The 26,237-nt window shown below is 36.8% G+C and overlaps 1 protein-coding gene across 3 annotated transcripts in view; it reads left to right on the top strand.

Moving 5' to 3' along the window:
* The window catches only part of RSBN1 (round spermatid basic protein 1), a 47,952-nt gene that overhangs the window by 5,722 nt on the left and 15,993 nt on the right, over positions 1–26,237 (top strand). The window contains exons 2-3 of one of the 3 annotated variants that reach the window (XM_030324906.1): positions 5,760–5,985; positions 7,511–7,625. In XM_030324906.1, the coding sequence (XP_030180766.1) occupies positions 5,760–5,985; positions 7,511–7,625 (341 nt within the window). Of the gene's footprint in view, positions 1–5,759; positions 6,434–7,507; positions 7,626–26,237 lie in introns of all 3 variants that reach the window. The other 2 variants (XM_030324904.1, XM_030324903.1) reach the window with 2 other exon arrangements.

The following is a 26,237-nucleotide window of genomic DNA, read 5'->3' as shown; positions in this document are numbered from 1 at the left end:
TGAGATTTGAAGAGGTGAAGTGACATGCTTAAGATTTTCTAGTTAGTAAGTGATAGAACTGAATCTAGGACCCCCTTTTTTGTTTTGTTTTTGTTTAAGTTTTTTATTTTAGAGGGCATGCAAGCAGAAGAGAGGGGCGGAGGGAGAGACAGATTCTCAAGCAGGCATCATGCTGAGCTCGGAGCCCTATTGGGCTCGATCCCACAACTCTGGGACCATGACCTGGGCTGAAATTAAGAGTGGACCCTTAACTGAGCCTCCCAGGTGCCCCTAGGACCCTTTTTTTTTTTTTTTTTTTTTTTGATTTGTGGTCCACTTCGCTTTTCACTAAGCCCATTTGGATTGTTAAGTTAATAAAGAGATATTAAAATGTTTTTTTATTTCTTGTAAACAACAGGTTCAAGTTTCGGTTCAACTGATAGTTATCTTGGTATTTTGAAACCTGAATTTTTTTTCTTCTTTTATCGCTCATAAAACATAGAACAAACTTGCTCAAAGATTATTTTAAATTCTTGCTTAGTAAATTTATGATTTTAATAATATTTCAATATTTTGTTAAAAAAAAAAGGCAAGGGGGGAGTCCATCCCCCTGGCTCTTTTCTTTAGTGTCATTAAATGACAGGATTGCTCTTTTGTATTCACTTGTGAGTCAGCCTTCCTTTCTCACATTTTTTTCATCTTTGACCAACTGCCCAATTTCTATCACAGGGAGTGTCCCCAAGTCAGACAACTAATTGAAATTTTCTGTGATGTGAGAAAGCTGTTGGCAGGAATTTAAAATCCAAGTTCTGTTTGGTGATAGGAGTGAGGAATTATTTGGGGATTGATTATACAGAGAAGTAAAATAAATAGATAGTCTCATTTATCAGAGCAACAACTTCAGGGACTGATATCTTCCTTACCCACCTAGAGAGGGGATGGGGAAAGTCTATAAGGCATGACATTTTTGCATAACATAAATAACGCCATCTTTGTGATCATGCAGAATTATCATGTAATGGGCACTCAGTAAAATATTTGTTGAATGACATAATGCTCCCTTTATTGGAGATTCTTTTAGGTCCTTGTCCTTCTCAAGTTCCATTAATTGTAACCAGGTAATTTTAGTTGATCATCTCACAGGAGGTGTTGTAGAGAGGGGTTGATTGAGAAGGCAGAAAGGAAGAGTGTAGTGTAGTAGTGTATGGGAAAAGTTTGAGTTTTGGAATCCGACAAGATGAGCGTTTGAATGTTGGTTGTCACCCACTAGTTCTGGGACCTATGATAACAGAACATCTTATATCAAGCTGTTTTCTTCTCTATAAAATGGACTTAATATCTACTTCGCTGATTTTGTGTGAGGATTAAAATGAGATCGCATATATGATACCTAATAGATCCTTGGTGAATAATTATTTTCTTCCCTCTTTCAGAGGTTTTTGTCCTTTTATTGGGTTCTCTTAGAATACACTACATTGTATTGTAGGTCGGTAATTTCTACCTCTAATTTTGATATCCCAGAGATAATTGCCAATTATTTCAAGGAATGTTATCAAATATCATTGGGAAAATGATAATAATGATGGTGACACTTACTGTATTTTCAGTAGTGTGATGATGGTCTTATATTTATTGTCTTTTTTAATCCTTACAATAGCTCTGTGAGGTAGATACTAGAATTAACATCTTAAGATGAGAAAATTGAAGTTTAAAGAGACTTAAGAGCTTTTACAGAGCCCTTAAGCAGGAAGCACTAGGGCTGGGACATTAAGCTAGGTCTCTAACTGTAAAGCACCTGCTCTTCTAGCACTGTGTACTGCCTCTGTCGTTCAACTATTTTGGGGTAATAATAGTTAACATGTATTGAGTATTTGTTATGTTCTGGGACTATTCTAAGTACTTTATGTACTTTGTTTCATTTACTGTGCACACTGATTTTATGAGGAGGTACTGTTACTTTCCCCCATTTTACCAATGAGGAACAAGGTGCAAAGAAATGAAGTTGCGAAAGGTAATATTTTGAGCGGAAGGTCTAGGGGCAGGGATTCAAATCCAGCCAGCCACTCTTAAGCAGCATAATGTAAAGGGATGGGGGTGGGGGTGGTAAAGTAAGGCAGTGTTATAAACATACAATGATCTTTTTAGTCAGGTTTTTATATGAAATGGGAAGGACCCCTAATAAGACAACAAAGTTTATTTTCAGAAAACTTTAGCCTTTTTTTTTTATTATGAGTAATAAAATCTAAAAAATTGTACTTGCTTTGAAAATGTATATCCACCATGATTTTTAAGAATTGAGGATATTACATTTTTTTCAGTTCTAGGTATAATTCAAGGGTAAGAATGGTGATAGTAGTTTAAGTTTTGTAATATTTGGAAAGCTAAATATTTTTGCATTAATGAACTTTTTCAATAGTGATGTTAAATGAGGCTATTTGATAGTTGATAATTTTAGCACCTATGAGGATTTTATTGATAGTGTCATATATTAATCTAGTTCTAGTTATAATGACATTTTTTAAGGCAGCAGTTTGTCTCTCAGATAAATGTATCTTCCTTTGTAGACTTAACTTACATACTTCTCTTTATATTTACTCTCATAGTCTGATATATGAAAGCTTTCCTTAATCACAGATAATAGAGTAGCTTGGCTCTTTTTCTGTAAAAGAACTGTTGATAAATTTGAGCTTTTGCACTAGAAGGGAATACTCAAAATGTTATTTCCTGAATATGTTCTCTGTTGGAAAGCTAAAGCAATCAACTCAGAAATGGAAAGATTGTGAAAACTTTAGACATTGGTACTTTTAAAAATTGAGACATAACTGACATGTAACATTGTGTAAGGTGTACAGCATATTGATTTGATACATTTATATTGCAAAGACATTGAATTTTAATGTTTTTATTTCAAGGCAGGACAACCTTGACATTCTTACAGTGCAGCAAGGGCTATCTTACTGTAATAACCTTTAACAAGTTTGTATATGTATGTCATTTTCAATTAGTTGTCATCACAATTATTCAAAAGTAAATTTTGTTTATTCATTGAAATTCATTACCTAGTATGACACAAGTAGGCTCCCATTTCTCTATAAGCAAAGGTGAGCTCTCTATATGCAGCCTTAGATTAAGAATAAAACTTTGAAAAACAGGATTAGCGAGGAGAAGGATTGAAATTTATTTCATATTTAAACTTTATTATGTTGAAATATGAGATTACGATCAATTTAAGGTCCTTTTCATTTCCCTGTACGGTGGTTTTTTTGATGGGCCATGTTGAAATGTGTTTGGAATAAAACCCACAGAGACTTGGCCATGTTAGAAATACCATTGGTAAGCTGATAGTAATATAGAAAATGTGTTACAATCAAGGCAGCACCTTCTTGGTGTTAATTTCAGTGGCAGATCTAGGTCACAATTCATTTCCTGCATACCAAATACCTCCTCTGAAGCTTAAAATAACAGGATCTATTCAAAGATATTTTCTTTTCTTTTCTTTTCTTTTCTTTTCTTTTCTTTTCTTTTCTTTCTTTTCTTTTCTTTTCTTTTCTTTTCTTTTTTTTCCCCATGAAACTGCTAAAACATTTAGCAGAGGGTAATTAGAGGACTCTTTGAAAATTGGTCTAACCTTTATATTTAATGGCATTAACATTTAGTTGCTTGGGAGAATTGCCTAAATTACCAATTTTTAATGCAGGAAAAGTGTTCAGATTAATTTTATTTGTAAGAAATAGAAATGACTAAGTGTTTTAACAAATTGTCAAATATTTAGTTGTATATAGAGTAAAAGATGGACTGCTTTTTCTCTTGGCAATTTAAGCAGTCCGATTACATGTATAATTTTGGTGTATGATCTCAGTTTCATTACAAGTGATGTTTGCAAATGAAGGGTTTTCTTTTTGTTTAAAAACAGATATTAAACAGAATGTAAGTCATTTGGTATCTATACACTAAAGTTTTTGACTTATGTTTTCTTTAGAAGTTTTTATAACTTGTAATAGTTGGCGATTTGGAATAATTTTGTATAGAGTACTGCAACTATCATATTTGCATATTATACCAAATAAATTATTTACTGTAAATTTTGTTGAACTTTTTCTTCCCAGGTGTAGCGATAGGATTAATTGGAGTATCTGTCTTAACACTGAATTACTTGAATTGTGTCAGAAATACTGTTGTTGTGTGGACAAATTCTATAGTAAATACCACATCGAGCTTGAAAGGTTGGTCAGGACTATTTAATCCTAAAGATTTCTTGCTAGATATCTTTAACGTCTAGTAAATGAGAGATGCTATTTTATTTTGGCTTTGTCAATCCATGATGATCCCTTAAAAATTAAAGATGAATTTTTAGTTTTAAAAGTAATGTATGTTTATGATAGGAAATTAGAAAATACAGATAAGCAAAAAAGACAGATATTTATAATTCTTCCAGTCTAGATAACTACCATTAACACTTTGGTATGTATTTCTTCAGATATTCTTCTGTGTTGTATATGTGCAAAACATACAGATTTTTTCCTGTCTTTAGGTCCTTTGCCTCTCCCTGGTATATTTTCCCCTAGAAAACATGCCTGGCTTGTTTTATTACTTTAGGACTCACCCTAAATGTCACCTCCCAAAGAGAAGTTTCCTCTGCATCTAGAGTAGCTTACTGATACTTTGTTTTTCTTGTCAAACTAGATTGTAAAGTTGAAGAGAGTGGAGATTAGATTGTGTCTGTCTTAGCACCATATCCCCAGTGCCCAGAAATGTCCCTGGCACTTAGTGGGTACTTAATGTATGTTTACTATAAACATGGAGTCAGATTATACACATGTTAGATGCTCTGGAAAGAAAGGTAAGATCTATATTTCTTAGATTGTTTATAGTCTAGAGGAGAGGTAGAAGATATGTGATAACACAGAATGCGGTTAAGAGCTGTGATAGGGAAGTACAGCGCTAACGAAGCACTTGGTAGGAGTAGCTGTCCAGATTGGGTAGAGATGAATTTGTTAGAGAATGCTTCCTGGAAGATTGGCAGTGTAAGCATTTTATAACCTTGTAATCCATCAGTTATTTCATCTATAATGTAACTTACAATGGGTGGGTAGTATTTTGTCAGTATGTAATTACCAGAGTTTAATCAATATCCTAGTACTTAGAATAGACATTTAGGGGAGTCCCTAAATAACTGCTGTGGATATTTTTGTGTATCTTCAGTTATTTTCTCAGGTAATTTTTCCTTGGGAGTGGAATTTCTGGGTCTGAGAATTAAAACATTTTCAAGGCTTTTGGTGTATATACCCATTTTGGTGGGTGCCAAATTGCCCTTCGTGAAATTCGTACTGGTTTATCCTTCCAGCAACAGTATATGAAAATGCCGAAAAAAGAAAAGTTTATGCCAGTTTGGTAGGCAGAATGGTGTCTTACAGCTTAATTTGCCTTTGTTTGATTTGCCTATATGTGTCATGACAAAATATGACAGGCTTCAGTTTAGATTTTACAGTGGTTACTGAACGGATATTCCATATAGTATGGCATATGTGAAATTACTTGGATATTTCCTTTACTTTTGATTGCAAGTCAAATTATATGCTTACATTCCCATTATCTACTTTTTAGCATAGTTTTCAACCCAGAATATAATTGTATTTTAAGATCTTTGTCTCATTGATTTTACAAACGTGGCAAATTCAGAGAAACAGAATAGGCCATTTAATTTGAGATCAAGTACCTTAAGAAGTTTGTATGTTAACACTAGGCCTAGCAACTAACTTCTTTTTAATTATTGTGGCCAGAAACACCAGATGAAAATGGTAAAACCCAGAGAGCTGATGATTTTGTCTTGAAGAAAATAAAGAAGAAAAAGAAAAAGAAACACCGAGAAGATATGCGAGGAAGACGCCTTAAAATGTACAATAAGGAAGTACAAACCGTCTGTGCTGGCCTGACCCGCATCAGTAAGGAAATCCTCACCCAAGGACAAATAAATAGCACTTCAGGAGTAAATAAGGAGTCCTTCAGGTATCTGAAAGATGAACAGCTGTGCCGATTAAATTTGGGCATGCAAGAATATCGGGTACCCCAGGGAGTACAAACACCTTTTATGACTCACCAGGAACATTCTATTCGTAGAAATTTCTTAAAAACAGGTACTAAATTTAGCAACTTTATTCATGAGGAACACCAGTCCAATGGTGGTGCACTTGTCCTTCATGCTTACATGGATGAACTCTCATTTTTGTCTCCAATGGAGATGGAGAGATTTTCTGAGGAGTTTCTTGCTTTGACATTCAGTGAAAATGAGAAAAATGCTGCTTACTATGCTTTAGCAATAGTGCATGGAGCGGCTGCTTATCTCCCAGACTTCCTGGACTACTTTGCTTTTAATTTCCCCAACACTCCTGTGAAAATGGAGATTCTGGGCAAGAAAGATATCGAAACAACCACCATTTCAAATTTTCACACTCAGGTAAGATAAAATCGCTGTTAAATTATTTAGTAAATACGGTATCTTGACAGTATTAACCTCATTCTGTTTTGTTTGCACATACCAGCACACTTGATAAAAATTCACAGTGGTAAAGGGGATTCACATTGTTAGTTTATTGCTTTCATCGAAAAGTCTTAATTGCTGAAGTTCTTGGGGATGTGGCTTGTTACTGGGTCTAAGAAATGCTTTATATATGTTGTACATAATTACAAGTCTTTATGGAAAACCAGCTTGAATTTGTGAATCCAGTCTTTCACAAACCAGGTAATGTTAGCGTGGAGGATGTAATTTAGAGCTGGTAGCATCTAGGTAACTTTAGTTAAGACTGGCTTACGGCATGATACAACACATGAGGGCATTGACCTATTTATTTGCCAGGTTTTTGCTGTTTTTGTTTCTCTTCTTTCAGTAACTTGTTGGCAGTCTATCCCAGAAACATATCCCATTTATATGACTTGGAAGTGTCACTAGGAAGACCGCCATAGCCTCTGCTCCTTCTGCCTATGCACTGTTGTAGGTGAAGACATTTTCTAAAGCCTTGCTTGGGCAGCTAGGCTTAAGTCAGCAGGGAAATCTCTCCTTCCTAACAGTGGTTTTTAACTGAACATTTTTTTGAATGAAGTTATTTTAGGGTATAGAAAGAAGTAAATAACATGTCCTAGTTATTTTCTTAACTTCCTTTTCTCATAAGAATTGTGAATATGAATGGTCAGCTATAAGTTTGTATCATAGATGTAAATTCTATGCAAGTTTAGTAGAGAATATTTGGCTTTTTAGAGATTTATGATTATATAACCTGTTTTTTCAGGTTATCTAATAATTTGCGGCCATTCTTTTCCTTAAGACTTTTTTTTTAGGTAAATAGACTGTTGCATAATAAGACTCTCAGCTGCCTGCCTGCATTAGAGTGGTTTCAAGCCACTTGGATTTATTTGAAACCTCCTCTAACTTGAATCTTTTTAATGATTCTTCCCATCCTTGCCTCCAGTGAGGGGAGTATCCAGTTTAGATTCATGAGCTTCAGAATTTCTCTAATTGAAGTTCTCTCTGCAGTAGAGAGAGCAGGAGCAGCCAATCTGGAGAGGTCGCAAGATGGGGCTGCCCAAGATGTTGGAACACGATGTGCAATAAAGGGCTTCGTCTTGGATTTTGGCCTTGTTACCACAATCAGGTACCGAAGTGCTGACTTTTGTAGTAGATTTTCTTTTTACTTTTACTTTTTTTTTTTTTTAAAGGAGTTTTGCCCTTTGAAGGTTAAGAATCCTATTTTTATAAATATTGTAGAGAAGGGACTGAAAACCGTTTTCCTGATATAGGCCATAATCCCCATAAGTCCCTATTTAACAAAGAAAGATACTGCTGAGAGCAGAATTAACATGCTTCATCACTTTTTTAGTTTAGAAAATGCAGCAAATTTTCTCTTACTGATAGACCAACAAGCATATTTGAGAAAGAGGCCAGAAATTTGGGTGAAAAAGTCTTGGCTTTGTAATGGTAACTTTTTAACTTTCATGTTAGTTTATAGTGGATCAAGCTTGTCAGTAGTACCCAGTCTAAATAGTTAATGAAAAAAAGTATCTCTAAATATTCCCTGCTGATTTTTGTCCTCCAATTTTTTAAAAATGGAGCTGAAATTTAAATGACTGTACCAACAACTTACCTTGAGATTTACTTTGGACTTATAAAATAACAACTTCTTAAGAACATACCAGATTATTATTAAATTACGTATCATTAAGCACTTCAACCACATAAGAATATTGAGGACTACTGAATAAGTCTTGTGCAGTGGTAATCCTGGAACTTAATTCTATTTGTGAATTTTCAGTCATTGGAGGAGAAATATGGGGTGGGTATGAGAGATTGAAGTAGTCCATGAAACTTGAAATTTGCACCTGTCAAATCTTTGGCAGATGTTAGGGTGGCAGCTAACCCAGTAGTTGAAATGAATCCAGCAGTTCATGGTTTATAGAAATCTTTTCACATTCACATGTGAATATTTGAAATGACCTATGGTATAGGTAAGCAGTTTAATCTCTGTTTTCCTCTGAAGAAACTGAGGCTTTGTTACCCAAGTTCATGTAGCTAGTAAGTAGAAGTGAGGGTACTAACCTAGGCCACTTGAAAAATATGCCTATCATTTTACCATAATTCTTTATTTCAGCCGTTGGAGAAGAGACGAGTGCTTTTATTTGTCTAACACTGTAGTTAGTGAAATTAAAATATCCCAGTTTAACACAATATTCAAAAAGCTATTAATTTTTAATCAGTACCTTTAGGTTGTTGAGAATTAAGTGAATACCTTAAATATTTTGGACTTCTTTGTTTAATAAAGTCTTGAGAAGTTCTGTGAAGCCTCTTAAATTGAAGATACTTTTTTGTTATCTTAGACAGTTTTTGGAAGTTATATAGTTTAAATATGTAGCCATAATCATTATTTATGACTATTATTTCAAGATAGTTTATTCAGCAAGCATTTATTGAGAGCATACCATGTACTGGACATTCTGTTCTTAGAAGGACTAATTGATGAGCTCATTCTAGTGGAGGAGATGTATAGACCAAAATTATAATACAGTTTGCTAAGTACTAGAATAGAGGTATGCATAGGGGAAACCTTGTGATACGGGGAGCACAGTTTGTGGTATTACCTAACAGACTTAAGGTGATTAGAAAAGGCATTTTAAAGCATGTGATGCTTGAGTAGAGTCTTGAAAGAAGATTAGTACTTAGCTTAATAAGGGCATTTTAAGCAAAGAGAAAAACAGCCTAGGCAAACACACAGAGGCATTAGAGAATGTGGTACTTTCAGGGAGCTTGACATGGAAAGAACACATGTTGACCGTTGGGGGGGGGGTGGTGGGAGTTAAGACAAGAGAGACAAGATCAGGATTGTGAGGAGTTTTATGTGATATGCCTAAAGAAAGTTAGCACTTTTTTCTAAAGGTAATGGTGAATCACTGGTGAATTTTAATAGGGGAATGCTATCGAGTTATGTTTGCCAAGATTACACAGTAATGTCTTCACATGGGATTGAGGAAGAGAATGAGATTGGAAGCAAGAAAACTTGTTAGATGACTATGATAACCAGATCAGAAGTGATTGATGTCTAAACTGATATTGACATTGAGAGGAAGGAATGAAATTTGAGAAATAATTAGAAGATGAGATGAATTGCATTTGGTGAGGGAGGATAGAGTCTTAAATATGGTTTGGATAAGTGGGCAGATGGTGGTCCTGGTCACAAAGTTAATACAGACTTGAAAAAGCTAGTTTTTAGGGGTGGAAGCAGTTGATGAGTTCAGGTTGAGATATTTTGTGTTGGAGGTACCTGGGAAGACTAAAGGTTATAGATGTCTATTAGGTAGTTGAATATATGGATCTAAGATTGGGAGACGTGTGTAGGCTGGGGATGGAGCGGTTGGATCCATTAGCATATAGCTGATCCAGGGACAGCCTTAGAATGGAAAAGAGATGAAGCTGAGAATGAAATCCTGTGATGCACCCACATGTAAGTATGAGGAACGTGGAAAAGAGGTCAAAAAGAAGGAGCGGTAGAAGGAAGATTTAGGATACAAGTTTTCTGGGTTTCAAGAATGATGGAGAATTAAGTATCGCGAGATAAGGATGAGAAAATGTCAAATTGCTCAATTAGGAATCTTCTTGGAAACCAGTGCTTGTCAAGACCAATGCTTTGCACACCATGGCCTAATATTGTAAATGATGGGGCTTTTTGCTCTGTGTATGAATTTGGCATCACCAGGGAGCTTTCTAGAACTGCAGACTCTCAGATTCCTGCCCACATCTTCTGAATCAGAATCTGCATTTTTGCAGGTGATTTATAGACCCATTAAGGTTTGGGAAGCACTACTTTAGAACTTATCTGCACTAGTTGGAGGAAGTAAAATGTAGGTTTGCAAGAATAATTCTAGCTCCTGTTATTTTTATATTTTTAAATTATTGTAGAGGCAAAGTGAGGATGCACATAAAGGTGTTTTTTCTTTTCATATTCTATAAAACTCATATTCTAACACCAAAGGAGGTAAGTTCATGATAAGTACCTAGTGCAACACCAAACTGATCCTCAAATTTGATTACTTAACTCTCAGCAGTTGATACAGGATAACTTTGTAAATTTGTTTCTAATCTGAAGAACTACATGTGTATTGACACAGCATGGTATTTTTATAATTCTGTAGGATTATTCAGATCTAATTAAGTTTTTTTTTTTTTTTTTTTTAATTTTTTTTTTTTCAACGTTTATTTATTTTTGGGACAGAGAGAGACAGAGCATGAACGGGGGAGGGGCAGAGAGAGAGCGAGACACAGAATTGGAAACAGGCTCCAGGCTCCGAGCCATCAGCCCAGAGCCCGACGCGGGGCTCGAACTCACGGACCGCGAGATCGTGACCTGGCTGAAGTCGGACGCTTAACCGACTGCGCCACCCAGGCGCCCCAAGTTTTTTTTTTTTTAAGTTTATTTTGAGAGAGAGAGCATGTGTGTGTGTGCACAGAAGAGCGAGGGAGAGAGAATCCCAAGTGGGCTCTGTGCTGACACAGAACCCGACACAGGACTTGAACTCCTGAACCGTGAGATGATGACCTGAGCCAAAATCAAGAGTTGGACACTTAACAAACTGAGCCACCCAGGTGCCCCAGATCTAATTAAGTTTTTTTCATTGGCTAAATAACAATTTGATCAAAAAGTTTGTGGAATCTTTTAGTGAATGGAGAAAAATTAGTGTCCACTTAGAATATGTTTCTCCCTAAAATATATATGTTTTAGGAATAAGTATAATTTATGATTTTTTTGCTTTGGTGTTATATCTTATAATTATTGGCTTTTTAAAAAACTTAAAAAAAATTTTTTTTAGTGTTTATTCATTTTTGAGAGACCGTGCAAGCAGGGGAGGGGCGGAGAGAGAGGGAGACACAGAATCCGAAGCAGGTTCCAGGCTCCGAGCTGTCAGCACAGAGTCCTGATGCAGGGCTCAAACCCACGAACTGTGAGATCATGACCCAAGCCGAAGTTTGGACGCTCAACCGACTGAGCCACCTAGGCACCCCTTTAAAAACTTTTTTAAGGTTTTAAACTTTGAAGTGTTTTGGTTCTGTAATAAGTACATAATCCTTGGCTCCCCTCCTTATAAAAATCCTATGGCAGTTGATAAACTGATTGAAAATTAGAATAGTCTTCTAGTCATCTTATGGACCAACAGGATTGTAGAGTAGGTGGGCGCCATTTCCAAGCGTTCATTTTATAGATGAGGAAGGTCACATTTTGATTGTGACCTTTCCCAAGGATGAATAGTGGTAGATCTTCAAAGAATTGTTTTTTCTTCTGTCACTGAATGGAATTAAATCCTACAGGTGAGGGTAAGCAAGTTTTATGTGTATATAAAATGCAGATTTTGATTTTGTAGGTCTGGGTGGGGCTTTATAGTCTGCATTTCTGATGGGTTTCCAGATGTTTCTGATTTTGCTGGTCACAGACCAGCAAGGCTATAGATTGTAAATTCTGTACATGAATTGCAAGCCAAAGCAGCAACAACAAAACACTAAAAATATAGTGAAGTTAAATCAGGAGTTGTTTTAAATATCGCCATCTGAGACTATTTTCATCTTAGATCAACTAAGTAATCGAAGGGTGTATACGAAGGAGGATGTGTATATGTATGTGTGGAGGAGAGAGGCACTTGATTTAAAAAGCAACATATCTTCCATAGTAAGATTTTGTTTTATCTGGCAAATGTGCATATGTTCAGTTCTACTTAAAAAATTTTTTCTGTATACATACAATATTGAAGTCTATTATTGAGGATCATAGCTCTTTATTTAAGTGGTGGTAGAAGTTCTTATAAATATTACCTTTATTACTATAAAACGGTAATGTCTCTTTCCCAGAGAAAATCAACAAATGTTATTTCTCCATTGTGGGTTGTTGCAAGGCCTAAAAGGGGCTTTTTAGGTGCTCCTCATCTTTGATTACTATAGTTAACATTTTATGGTGAATTGGTAGTACTAATTAATAGAGTCAAACTAGTACAGTGCTTTGTAGCTTGGTAAATAACTGAGAAACTCTTTACGATCTACACATCAGTGTGTTATATAAAAGGAGAAATAAATATTTTAAGTAGCTGGCTTTATAAAATAAACCAGCATAGGAATGGTAGGTTTGGTTCTTTTTTTCCCCTCTCATTCTAAGTACAGCTTATAATTAACTCATTTTGACTCACACTGCTTTTTCACTGTATGTTTTTTTTTAACGTTTTTTTATTTATTTTTGGGACAGAGAGAGACAGAGCATGAACGGGGGAGGGGCAGAGAGAGAGGGAGACACAGAATCGGAAACAGGCTCCAGGCTCCGAGCCATCAGCCCAGAGCCTGACGCGGGGCTCGAACTCACGGACCGCAAGATTGTGACCTGGCTGAAGTCGGACGCTTAACCGACTGCGCCACCCAGGCGCCCCTTCACTGTATGTTTTAAAGTGGGAATGCTTTTCCATTCACAGGTCACAAGGTTAGGAAGATTGCCGGCTAGCTTTTTCCTTTCTGTTTTTTAAACAATCAGCTTAAACAGGCTTCTTCCTAAAACAGGAGTTTTGTAGAGTAATTAACCCCTGCCCTCAGTGCGTGGTGGGATGATGGGGGAGGTCCATATAGTGTATTTCTAGCTTGGTGTTCTTCTGAGGTTTGGGGAATTTAAAAAAGTTTTTTAAAATTTTTTAAAAGTTTGTTTATTTATTTTGAGAGAGAGAGAGGGAGAGAGAGAATCCCAAGCAGGCTCCTCACCATCAGCATAGAGCCCAACGCAGGGCTGGAACTCCTAAACTGCGAGATTGTGACCTGAGCTGAAATCAAGAGTCAGACACTTAAAAGACTGAGCCACCCAGGCACCCCAAGTTTTGTTTTGTTTTCTTTTGTTTTTAAAGAATTTCTTTTTTCTTTTTTTAAAATTTTTTAATGTTTATTTACTTTTGAGAGAGAGAAAGAGACAGAGCACAAGTAGGGGAGGGGCAGAGAGAGAAGGAGACACAGAATCCAGAGCAGGCTCCAGGCTCAGAGCTGTCACCACAGAGCCTGATGCGGGGCTCGACCCATGAATGGTGAGCTGAAGTTGGATGCAGAACCGACTGAGCCACCCAGACGCCCCTGAAGAATTTAATTTTTAGATCAGTTTTAGGTTCACAGCAAAATTGAGGACAAGGTACAGAGATGTCCCATATACTCTCTGCCCCCATATTTGCACAGCCTGCTCCATTGTCAACATCCACCTCCCCATCCCGTGGTATATTAGTTAGCAGGTGTTGAACCTACATTGACTGATCATAATCACTCAAAGTCCATAGTTTACATTATAGTTAACTCTTGGTGTTGTACATTCTGTGGGTTTGGACAAATGTATAATGACATGTATCCATCATTATGTTAGCATACAGAGTATTTTTGCATCCTAAAAATCTTCTGTGCTCTGCCTCTTCATTCTTTTCCTTCCTCTCCCAGCCTCTGGCAAGCACTTACCATTTACGGTCTCCATAGTTTTGCCTTTTCCAGAATGTTATATAATTGGGATCCTGGTGTGTAGCCTTTTCAGATTGGCTTTTTTTTCACTTAATAATATGCATTTAAGGCTCCTCCATGTCTTTTTCATGGATTGATAGCTTTTTTTTTTTTGAATAATATTCTCCTGTCTGAATATACTATAGTGTATCCATTCACCTCTTAAAGGACATCTTGGTTGCTTTCAAGTTTTGGCAATTATGAATAAAGCTGCTATCTTCCAAGTTTTTAACTGATTTATGAACTGTCTTAAAAAGTATATGTATTTGGAGCACAGTTGAGCTTATGTCACTCTCAGCAATTGATAGAGGATAACTTTGTGAAGTTAAGTTTTTAATCTAAAGGACTATATAATCTATTGACAGAACAATATGTATATCAAATATAATTGCTTAAACTTTTATTGATATTATATGAATTTTTTTTTTTAATGCATGAGAAGCGAACTTTTCTTACAGGCATTTTCTCCCTTGATTACACAATCCTTCTCCCCTCCCCACTTTGCCTTCTGATTTGTACTAAAGGTTGAGTTTTCTCTGGCATTATGTCTCTTGCTTCCAAAAGTAGTCTTACTTTTTACTGTTCTTTGGTCTCTATTTATCTCCCTCCAACCCTCCTACTACTCCTCTACTCAACTTGTTCTTTGCTTTCGAGTGCCATTTCCAGGCTAGAGTTTTTCAAACATGCCAGATCCTAGGAATAATCTGGAGTTGCTAGTTCCGGCTACATATTTAGAATGTCAGGTTCCTCTCCTGGAAATTCTGATTCATTAGGTCTGGAGTGAGGCCTGAGATAAATACTTCAAGTGATTCAATTCCTATGAACAGGCAAGTTTAAGAAATGTTTAAACTATATACCATCTACCATTAATTACTCTGTTTTCCTTCATTTAACATGTAGATGTCATCCTTTTAGAATTTCAGAGAAATCATAAACCAAGGGCTGTTAGAGATAATCTTGTCTAACCACTACATAGTGCAGATATTTTAGAAAATCATTTTGGGGTTGATAATTATTTATGAGCTTGTCTCTTCTTAAGGTTTCATAAGCCTGCCAGTGGACCATCATCATTGTCTGGAAAGCTTGCTTATTTTCTTTGGTCCACTTGCTTACTAGTTCATGAAGACTATTCAGACTTTTTATCTGCATACATCTTTTCTGCTTTCCCTTTCCCTCCTATTAAAATAGAAGAGATATCCCACCTTATCAAAAGCTAATCTTTCACCTGTGTTCTAGATTCGATTCCTCACTTTGCTTAGGATTGTCACAAAATATATATAATAAAATTAATATTTAACTCCTTTTAAGTATGTAATTCATTGGCATTAAATGCTTTCACAGTGGTATACAACCATCGCCATTATTCATTTCTAGAACTTATTCATCATCCCAAATAGAAACTACTCATTTGCTTAGGATGTTTACCCACCTCCACCCCCTTAATCTTCTCCCCCTCCATTCTCATATAATGTGTGAATTATATTAGGTGAATTCTTTGTTTCCTTCATTTATAATAAAATACTAAGCTTTCTTTCTCCTGAAAAATAAATCCTTCTGAATTTGTGGTTTATTATTTCTCTGCATCTTGTAATATTTTGCTATGCATGTATGAACATATAAACTACATATAATTATTTTTTGTGATTTAACACTTAGTATTTTGCATTGTTTTGGTTCAGTATTGCTTTAGAGAATTATGTTGATACATCTAACTCTAATTCATTTTAACCACTATATTTGCTATTTTGTTGTATGATTATATCACTATTCTCCTGTTTTGTACACTTAGGTTGTTTACGGTTTTGTAATATTATCATGTTGCAGTAAGAATAAATGTAGAGGTAGGTGTCCTGTATACATCTGATGTGTCCTATACATGTATGCCCTGAAATTTGTTTGCCTTTTTCTCCCGTCCTGGGATTCCGTGACTATTCTGTTGACTGAATTTAGTGACTCCAATAAGATCTCACATGTCTGAAGTCTTTATTATACCATTACATTTTTTGGTAGTTCAGATAGGTGTGGAATTCTAGGTTGGAGATCATTTTCTTGAGATTTACAAAGGCATAACTCCAGTGTCTTTAAGCTTCTGGTGCTGCTATTGAGAACTCCAGTATTGTAATGATTCCTGATATTTTTAGGTGTCTTGTTTTTTTCTCTTTGGAAACATTTTAAAACCTCTTTACTGCAGAGTTTCAGAATATGGAGGATAATGTGCCATAAGATGGTTTTTATTTTCATATTGGGTTTTGTGTTTTAATTTATTGTGAACTATTTCAGACATACATAGAGGTGTAAAGAATAATAAACACCTGTGCTCTTACCACTTGGCCCAGAAATAAAATGTTACCAATACAATGAAGGCCACTTCCAACCCACGTGATTTTCTCAGATTTCATTGTGTGTGAGCCTTTTTGTATTCACTCTGTTGAGTATTTAGGCCTTCTCAATAAGGAAATACGTATCCTTTTGTTTGGGTAAGTTTTCTTGTATTATTTTTGTTACTTTCCTTACCTCAGTCTTCGCTGTTCTTTTTTCCTGAAACTTTTATTAGTTGAATGTTAGGCCTCTTGATTGAATCTCTAAATTTTTCCTTTTATTTATCACTCCTTTTATTTTTCTTCATCATTTTTGTCTACTTTCTGGGGAGATTTAACTATCTTCTTTTCCTCCTATTGATTTATTTCAGCTGTGATGTTTTGAATTTAAGACCTTGTCCTTTTTTTAATTTGAATAACTTTTTGTTTCATGGATCCAGTATCGTCTTTCATCTATTAAATGGTATTAATCATACTTGTTTTGAAATTTTCTTGTAGTTTGTTTCATCAAGTTCTTTTTTGTTTGTTTTAATCTTCTGTTGATGTTAGATATTTTCTTTAAATGTCTGGTGATCTGTTGATGTTTAAACATGAGTCAGTACAAAACTAGTTAGAAACTGTGAACACATAGGTGGGATTTGCCGCTGATGACTGGGTAGAGAATCTGGCCATATCATTATAAGAAAAGCTCCAAATGTCAATATTTAGAGATCTTTTCTCTGGGGCTTTTAATTTGTACAGCTAAGAATCCAGGGGATTACTTACCAGTGGAGTAGAGTAGTTTATACCTGTTTGCCAGAATTTTTGGAGCCGAACTATGGAAATGGGTAGGTGAGTTCATTGTTTAATATATGGAATTTAACTTAATTGTCTGTTGTCAGTATAATGGCCCAGTTCCATGCTTGTGCCTGGTATCTTTGTTTCCATAGTCTCTTTGGTTCACTTTCTCCACAAAATAAGATAAGAAAAGAATATGGGATGGGGTGAGGAGCAGGGAACATAGGTGGAGTGGAGGGATCTAACTAATTCTTTTACAAATATTAAACCCATTTAGCTCCATGCTTTGTTTCCCACCTTCTACTTAGGCTTTCCATGATTCTTTAGCATAAACTGACTTTTTGGTTGTCTTCTATGTGGTACTCGGTATTGAAAGTTCTCAGTCTGCTAATTCCCCTGTATACTTTTCCCCTTATAAAAAATGATGTGCTAATGTATCTGTCAGTTTTTACTTGTGTTCTCTTTGAGCTTCTGGGATTTATGGCCCTTAGCTTTTATTCTCACTTCAGTGGGTTTTAATAAGGAATAGACATAAATTTTTTGTTTTGTGTGCCATGTTTGAATAGCAGTCCTCTTCACCTTTTCACCTTTACCAGATTCTTCCCATTAACATCAAACCATCACACAAAAGAAAACTTAAATAGAAAGATATATTATGTTCTTCGATTAAGAAGAGCCAACATCAAAATTACGAAAAAGAAAAGCAGTGATGGAGGAGTGCTCTACCAGATACCAATACGTTCTAGAGATTTAATGATTATGGGGTGCTTGGGTGCTCAGTCTAAGCATTCGACTCTTGATTTTGGCTCAGGTCATGATCTCACAGTTTGTGAGTTTGAGCTGCATCAGGGTCTGCACTGCCAGTGTGGAGCCTGCTTGGGATTCTCTTTCTGCTCCTCCTCTGTGCATGTGCGTGCACGTGTGCTCGCTCTCTCTCTCTCTCTCTCTCTCTCTCTCAAAAAATAAACTTAAGTAAAGATTTAATGATTAAATAAGTATTAGTTTATGAACATTATTTGGTGAAACAGAAAAGTAAGTCTAGAAATAGGCCCAGGTATATACAGGCTTCTGATATATAAAAGTGACAGTATCTCAAATCACTGATGGCAGAAAGATGATCATGTTGGGACATCAGGGTATTTATTTAGAATTCATCTTAGTATCCATATCACTGGTACCAAGATAAATTCCAAATGGGATCAAAGATTTAAATGTAGAAAATGTAGACCTAAATGTAATAGAAGAAAACATGGAAGAATTCTTTCATAACTTTGGAGTTCAAAAGGTCTTTCTAACTATGACCAAAACAAAACAAAAATCACTGTAGACACAGTCAAAAGACAAGTTATGAAAAGTTGTATACAGTTCATATCACTGATAGAAGATTAACCTTCCTAAACCATTAAGAGTTTTAGAAATAGGTAAGAGAAATAAATACTAGCAACCCAATTTAAAAATAAGCAAGCATTGTCAATGGGTAGTTCACAGAAAAAGAAATACAAAGGGCCCTTTATTATTATTATTTTTTTAAATTTTTTTTAATGTTTATTTATTTCTGAGGCAGAGAGAGACAGAGCATGAGTGGGGGAGGGGCAGAGAGAGAGGGAGACACAGAATCAGAAGCAGGCTCCAGGCTCTGAGCTGGCAGCACAGAGCCCGACACGGGGCTCGAACTCACAAACCGTGAGATCATGACCTGAGCCGAAGTCGGTCGCTCAACCGACTGAGCCACCCAAGGCACCCCCTACAAAGGGCCCTTTAATCTCTTGTTTTAAAAGATCTATAGCTTCATTCCTAAGACAGTGAAATTAACACTACTAAGATGGTAGTTCTTACCAAATTAATAAAAATCCAAAAGCTTGATAACATTCTTTTTTTTTTTTTTTTAATTTTTTTTTTCAACGTTTATTTATTTTTGGGACAGAGAGAGACAGAGCATGAACGGGGGAGGGGCAGAGAGAGAGGGAGACACAGAATCGGAAACAGGCTCCAGGCTCTGAGCCATCAGCCCAGAGCCTGACGCGGGGCTCGAACCCACGGACCGCGAGATCGTGACCTGGCTGAAGTCGGACGCTTAACCGACTGCGCCACCCAGGCGCCCCTTGATAACATTCTTAATAGTGAGGTCGTAGGGGAACACGTACTTTCTTAGAGTGCTAGGGGGAATGAAAGTTTATACACTCCTATTGAGGTTTGCATGGTCTTTCCGTTTAAAAAATTCTCTCTTGATCTTATTTCCTCCTCTCTACCAGCCTTTTTTATTTTCACAGCCTAACTTCTTGAGTTGTTTACACTTGCTGTCCTCATTTTCTCATCTCTCCTCAGGCTACTGGGTTTTGTTTCTGCCCTCATAATTTATCTGAAAAACCTCTCGTGTTAAGGTCACCAATGGGCATTTAAAAACAATTTTTTTTAATGTTTTATTTATTTTTTAGAGGGAGACAGAGAGCAAGCAAGGGAGGGGCAGAGAGAGAAGGAGACACAGAATCCAAAGCAGGCTCCAGGCTCTGAGCTGTCAGCACAGAGCCCGACGTGGGGCTGAGCTCATGAACTGTGAGATCATGACCTGAGCTGAAGTTGGACGCTTAACCCGTGTGCCCCTCCATTTTTCATCTTCATCTTACTGAAGTCTCAGCAACATTTTGACCAAACCTCTTCAAATATTTTCTTATTTTGACTTTCATTATTTTGTGCTGTCTTGGTTTTCTTCTTCTCTGACCATTTGACAACTCCTTTATGTTTTTTTTTGTCAGCTTTTTTTTTTTTAATTGTATCTTTCCAAGACCCCTACTCTTTGAATTCTTTATATTTTCTGTGCCAGTGATAAGATTTATATCCTCAGTCTAAATCACTTGATTTCAGACCCAGCTTCCCTCTTGACATACCCACTTGGGCATTTTAGAGGTATTTGGTATTAGTTCCTATTGCTCCTGTAACAAATTACCATAAACATAATGCCTTAAAACAATACAAATTTATAGCTTTTTACAGTTCTGAAGGCTCTGAAGGAGAATCTGGGTTTTGTTTGTTTGTTTTTTGCTTATTTTAGCTTCTAGTAGTCTTCTGTATTACCTGGTTCGTGGCCTCTTCCTCCATCTTCAAAGTGCATCATTCCACTCTCAGGTTCCATCATCGCATTGTCTTCTTTTCTCTGCAGTCAATTCTCCCTGTGCTTCCTTATAAGAAATAAGGACGCCTGTGGTTATATTTAGGGCTCACCTGGGTAGACTAGGCTACTCTCCCCATTTCAGGATTCTTAATTTATTTACAGCTGCAAAGTTCTTTTGCCATATAAGGTAACGTTCACAGGTTCCAGGGATTAGGACCTGGATATCTTTGGAACCCATTATTCAGCCCACCACACATTTGAAGCTCCTCATGTTCAAGACTGAAGACCTCACCTTCCCACCCAAAGAGTGGTTTCTCTATTGGGTTGCAAAGGGCAGAGCTGGGGAGACATCTTTGACAGTCACTTCTTTGCTGTGTCATATCTAGTGTGTCTCCAAGTTCTGACAATTTTATGTCCTGAATATTTTTTCAGATCCTTTTTCTTTACTTTTTTCTAATCAGCTCCACTGTTACTAGTTTAGTTTATTATTTATTTGGAATAGTACAGAAGCGTAACTGGTTTCTTTCAGTAACCCTCTGAGAAAATGAAACAGAAACAAAAACGCCAAGCCCCCTCTGCCCTGAAAAGATAAATCGATAACTTTCCTGTTACTACTTTAGATCCTTCAGTGATTTCCCAAAGCCTTTAGTGTAGGCTTCAAGGCTCTGCATAATCCAGCTATAGCTCATTTGTCCAGTCTCATCTTTATTTTTTTCTTTTCCTTTCTGTGTTTAGCATTATTAGCTTTCTTCATTGGAAAGGGCGACTCTTAAGGGATTTTGTTGCCTTTAAACTTGTTTTACAGATTTTAGCTCAATGTGACTTTGAGGAACACTTTGTTCTCTAGATCAGGATCCTTTGTTCTCTTTCTCAGTGTATTTATTCGTTCTATTCTGAGGACTTGTCACAGTTTATAATTAGATATTTGTTTAGATTACTGTTTGCCTCTCCCTATTAGACTGTAAACTTCCAGGGGCCAAGAGTGGGTCTGGTTTGCTATATCTATATTTAGGACAGTGTCTGACATGTAATAAACAGTAAACTTTTATTCAATGAGTGATATCAATTTTCCTATAATTCCTGTTTTTTATTTATATGAGCCCACTCTTCTACTTCAGTCTTCTTAAGTTAAATACTTTTTCTTTTTTTAATGTTTATTTGAGAGAGAGAGAGAATGTGTGCATGTGCGTGCAAGTCGGGGAGGGGCAGAGAGAGAGGGAGACACAGAATCTGAAGCAGGTTCCGGCCTCTGAGCTGTCTGCACAGAGCTTGTCACAGTGCTTGAACCCATAAACCGCGAGATCATGACCTGAGCCCAAGTCGGTCACTTAACCGACTGAGCCACCCAGGCGTCCTAGTTACAGATTTTTAAAAGCTCAGAGCAGGAGCTAATACTCTGGATGTCATCTGTTTAGTACAGAGTATTGTCTCCCTTAGTATGCAAAGTAAGGGCGTATGTTGTGGGTTTGGTTCCAGACCACCATAATAAAGCAAGGGAAATTAATGTTTTGATTTCCCAGTGTATATAAAAGTTATGTTTGCACTGTACTGTAGTCTATTAAGTATGTAATAGCAATATGTCTAAAGAAACAATGTACATACTTTAATTTAAAAATACTCTATTGCCAAAAAATGCTAACTGCCGTCATCTGTGCTTTCGGCAAGTCGTAATCTTTTCGCTGGCAGTGGGTCTTGATGTGGATGGCTGCTGATTGATCAGAGTAGTAGTTGCTGAAGGTTGGGTGGCTGGCAATTTCTTGAGACAGCAGTGAAGTTTGCCACATTGATTGACTCTCTCTTTCACAAACAATATCTTTGTGCCATGTGATGCTGTTTGATAGCATTTTACCCACAGTAGAACTTCTGTCAAAATTGGAGTCTAACTTCTCAAACCCTGCTGCTGCTTTATCAACTAAGTTTCTGGAACATTCTAAATCCTTGTCATTTTGACAGTCTGCACAGCATCTTCACCAGTAGCAGATTCCATCTTAAGAAACCACTGTCTTTGCTCATCCATCAGAAGCAGCTCCTTATCCGTTCAAGTTTGATCATGAGATTGCAGCCATTCAGTCCCATCTTCAGGCTCCGCTTCTAATTCTAGTTCACTTGCTGTTTCCACCACATCCACAGCTACTTCCTCCACCGAAATCTGGAACCCCTCAAAATCATCCATGAGGACTAGATTCAACTTATTCCAAATTCCTGTTAATATTGTATTTTTACCTTTTCGTATGAATCACTAATCTTCCTTTTTTTTTAATTTGAGAGAGAGCATGTGCACATGAGCAAGCAGGGGAGGGGCAAAGAGACAGAGAAGCCCAATCAGGCTCCACGCTGTCAGTGTAGAGCACGACGGGGGGCTTGATCTCATGAATCTTGAGATCATGACCTGAGCTGAAATCAAGAGTCAGATGCTTAACTGACTGAGCCGCCCAGACACCTCATGAATGTTCTTAATGGCATCTAGCAATGGTGAGGCCTTTCCAGGCTTTCCATTTACTTTGCCCAGGTCCATCAGAGGAATCACTATCTGTGGTGGCTACAAAGCCTTAGAAAATGTTTTTTTTTTTTTTTTTTTTAAATAATAAGACTTAAAAATTGAAATGACTCCTTGATCCATGGACTGCAGAATAGATGTTGTGTTAGAAGGCATGAAAACAATATTTATCTCATTGTACATCTCCATTAGAGAACTCTTGGGTAGCCAGGTACATTGTCAGTGAGCAGTAATATTTTGAAAGGTATCTTTTTTTTTGAGCAGTAGGTCTCAACAGTGTAAACCATTGTAAGCAGATGTGCTGTCATCCAGGCTTTGTGTTTCATTTATAGAGCATAGGCAGAATAGATTTAGGGTAGTTTTCAAGGGCCCTACGATTTTTGGAAAGGTAAATGAGTTTTGGTTTCAACTTAAGAGTCACCAGCTGCATTACCCTCTCATAAGAGAGTCAGCCTATCCCTTGAAGCTTAGAAGCCAGTCACTGACTTCTCTAGCTATGAGAGTCCTAGATGGCATCTTCTTTCAATATAAGGCTATTTTGTCTACATAGAAAATCTGTTATTTACTGTAGCCACCTTCATTAATTGTCTTTGCTGGATCTTGTGGATAAACTTGCTGCATCTTCTACATCAGCACTTGCTGCTTCACCATGTGCTTTTCTATTACAGAGATGACCTTTTTCCTTAAATCTCATGAACCAGCCTCCTCCTGCAGCTTCCTTAAGTCTCTTATCCTTCACAGAATTGATAAGAGTTGGCCTTTGCTCTGAGTTAGGCTGTGGCTTAAAGGAATGTTGTCTGGTTTGATCTTTTATCCAGACCACTACAACTTCCACTGTATCAGCAGTAAAGCTCTCTTCCTTATCATTTGTGTGTTGCGCTGTAGCAGCACTTTTAATTTCCTTCCAAAAATTTTCCTTTATTGGCAACTTGGCTGTTTGGTATAAGAGGCCTAATTTTTGGCCTGTCTTGGTTTTTGACCTGCCTTCCTAACTGAGCTTAATAATGTCTAGCTCTTGAGGGTGCTTAGGTGGCTCAGTCGGTTGAGTGTCCGACTCTGGCTCAGGTCATGAACTAACAGTTCTGTGGGTTTTAACTGTCGGGCTCTGTGCTGACAGCATGGAGCCTGCTTCGAATTCTGTCCCCTCTCTCTCTCTGCCCCTTCCCTGCTCAACACGGTCTCTCTCTCTCAAAAAAAAATTAAAATAATAATAATCTCTTGCTCTTGATTTAAAATGAGAGACCTGTGACCCTTCCTTTCACTTAAACACTTAAAGGCCATTGTAGAGTATTAAATGAACTAATTGTAGTTTTGTTGTGTCTCAGGGAATAAGGCCTAAGCCTGAGGAGAAGAGAGAGGGATGGGGGCAATAGCTGATCAGTAAAGCAGAACAGACACAATATGGATTGTTCACTGTCTTGTGTGGTGTGGTTCGTAGTGCCTCAAAACAATTATAGTAATGACATCAAAGAGCATTGATCACAGATCATCATAACAAATAAAATAATAATGAAAAATTTGAAATACTGTGAGAATTACAAAAAATTTGCTTACAAAGTGAGCAAATGTTAGAAAAGTGGTGCTGATAGGCTTACTCTTGGCAGGGTTGCCTCAGACCTTCAATTTGTAAAAAGTCAATTATCTATGAAGCATAATATCTATGAAATGCAGTAAAGTGAAGTGCAATAAAATGATGTGTGCTAGTATACAAGATCTGAGACATAGGCTAAACCACCGTAACAAAGAGATGTCACATACAGTGGCTGGAACAAAATAAAAGTTTCTCTGGAGTAATATATCCAGAGGTTAAGCAACTCTGTTCTGTTACATATGTCATCCAGGATTCTCCTTTCCTTTTAAGTTTTGCCAGTCCCTTTGGTTGTGTTGTCTGCATAGTTGAACCTGGCTCTCAAGACAGAAAGAGGAAGTAGAGAGCTGCTTACTTATAAAGGCATGCTCTGGAAATTACATACGTAACTTGTACTAAGATCTCATTGGCCAGAACTTAGTTCCAGGCCACACTTGGCTGCCGAGGACCCTAGCTCATTGGCTATATGCCCAGGAAGTTCTTTTTCCAAAAAGAAGAAGGGTAGAATTAGTAGTTTGTTTGGCATAGGTGTCACACAGTTGGTACATGTTGAATTTCTGGTCATAAATGCTGTCCATCTTCTAACTTGTGCACTTAATTATTTAAATGCTTTATAAACATTAGCATTTATGAACATTTTTACATCAGTGATACACCATTCTTCAGCTTTACTACTTTTTTTTTTTTTTTTTGCCACAGTTTAATGGCTGGTTTTTACATCCTTTCTAGCCACAGGATAAATTAAAAGTTTATAATACTACATTTTTTATATAAAAAATAATTCAAATCCCTATTTCCAAATAGGAAAGGATGCTTATATTTATTCATGTCACATGTTAATTATCCTAGGTGTTTGCATTTTAAGTTGTCTTCAAGTTCATTGCTATTGATTTAATGGGATTAAATTATGTAAACTTCAAACACTGTGATATAAAAATATTCAGTCTTACTTTGTGTGTAATGTGAATTCCTTCAATTAATAATGCATTAAGAGTTGCATAATCTCCAAGCTAGCAAAAGTGGCACATAGCAGTGTGCTTTTTCAGGATTAGTCTTGAGTTCTGTAAGCTTTAAATTGTAATGTGTCTTTAGCGTAGTTCTTAACATAAAATGCCCCTATTCTGTATATTTGAAAGCCTTTCTTGGTAAAGGAATTTCTGATAATTGGGAGTAGTTGGTGGGGGTGTTGTAGGGAGACTGATATTTATTACTCCTGAAAGCATGCGATTCCTAGAACTGGTACTGAAGGTTAGTAAATCTCCATTAGTTGTTTTAGGGTGCTTGGCTAAGAAAAGTTAGAATAATGCTTAGAAAGCTTCCCTACTTCTCCTTTATCTGCATCCCGTGATCATCTTCTTTCCCAATCTGCCCCCTCTGACTTTTCATAGCATGATGATCATTCATACAAATGATGGGAAGGTAACTCCTACAAATACATATGGAAAGTAATTTTGTCCTGGGCAGTTGCTGCTTAATGATCATATAAGGTGATTTTCGGAAAGATTTGTAAGGAGTTAAGAAATCCCTGATATTTGAGAATAGGATCTAAGCCCTTTTTTGTTGTTGTTGTTTGTATTGTGTATGTATAGGGGTGCTATTAAATTGTCTACAGAAAAAAATAGTGGGTTCTGAAAATGTTGCTAAAGAACTAATAGTAAAGAACTGTGTAAAAAATGCTAGATGGTCTGGGCGCCTGGGTGGCTCAGTTGGTTGAGCATCCGACTTCAGCTCAGGTCATGATCTCACAGTACAAGGGTTCGAGCCCCATGTTGGATTCTGTGCTGACAGCTCAGAGCCTGGAACCTGCTTCAAATCTGTGTCTCCCTCTCTCTCTGCCCCTCCCCCACTCACACTGTCTCTCTCAAAAATAAACAAACATTAAAAAAGTAAAAAAAACAAAACAAAACTGGATGATCATTTATGCCTTGTATTGA

This window comes from Lynx canadensis, chromosome C1 (genome assembly GCF_007474595.2).
Source record: "Lynx canadensis isolate LIC74 chromosome C1, mLynCan4.pri.v2, whole genome shotgun sequence".
Lineage (NCBI taxonomy): Eukaryota > Metazoa > Chordata > Mammalia > Carnivora > Felidae > Lynx > Lynx canadensis.
This window is presented reverse-complemented; position numbering and strand designations above follow the sequence as displayed.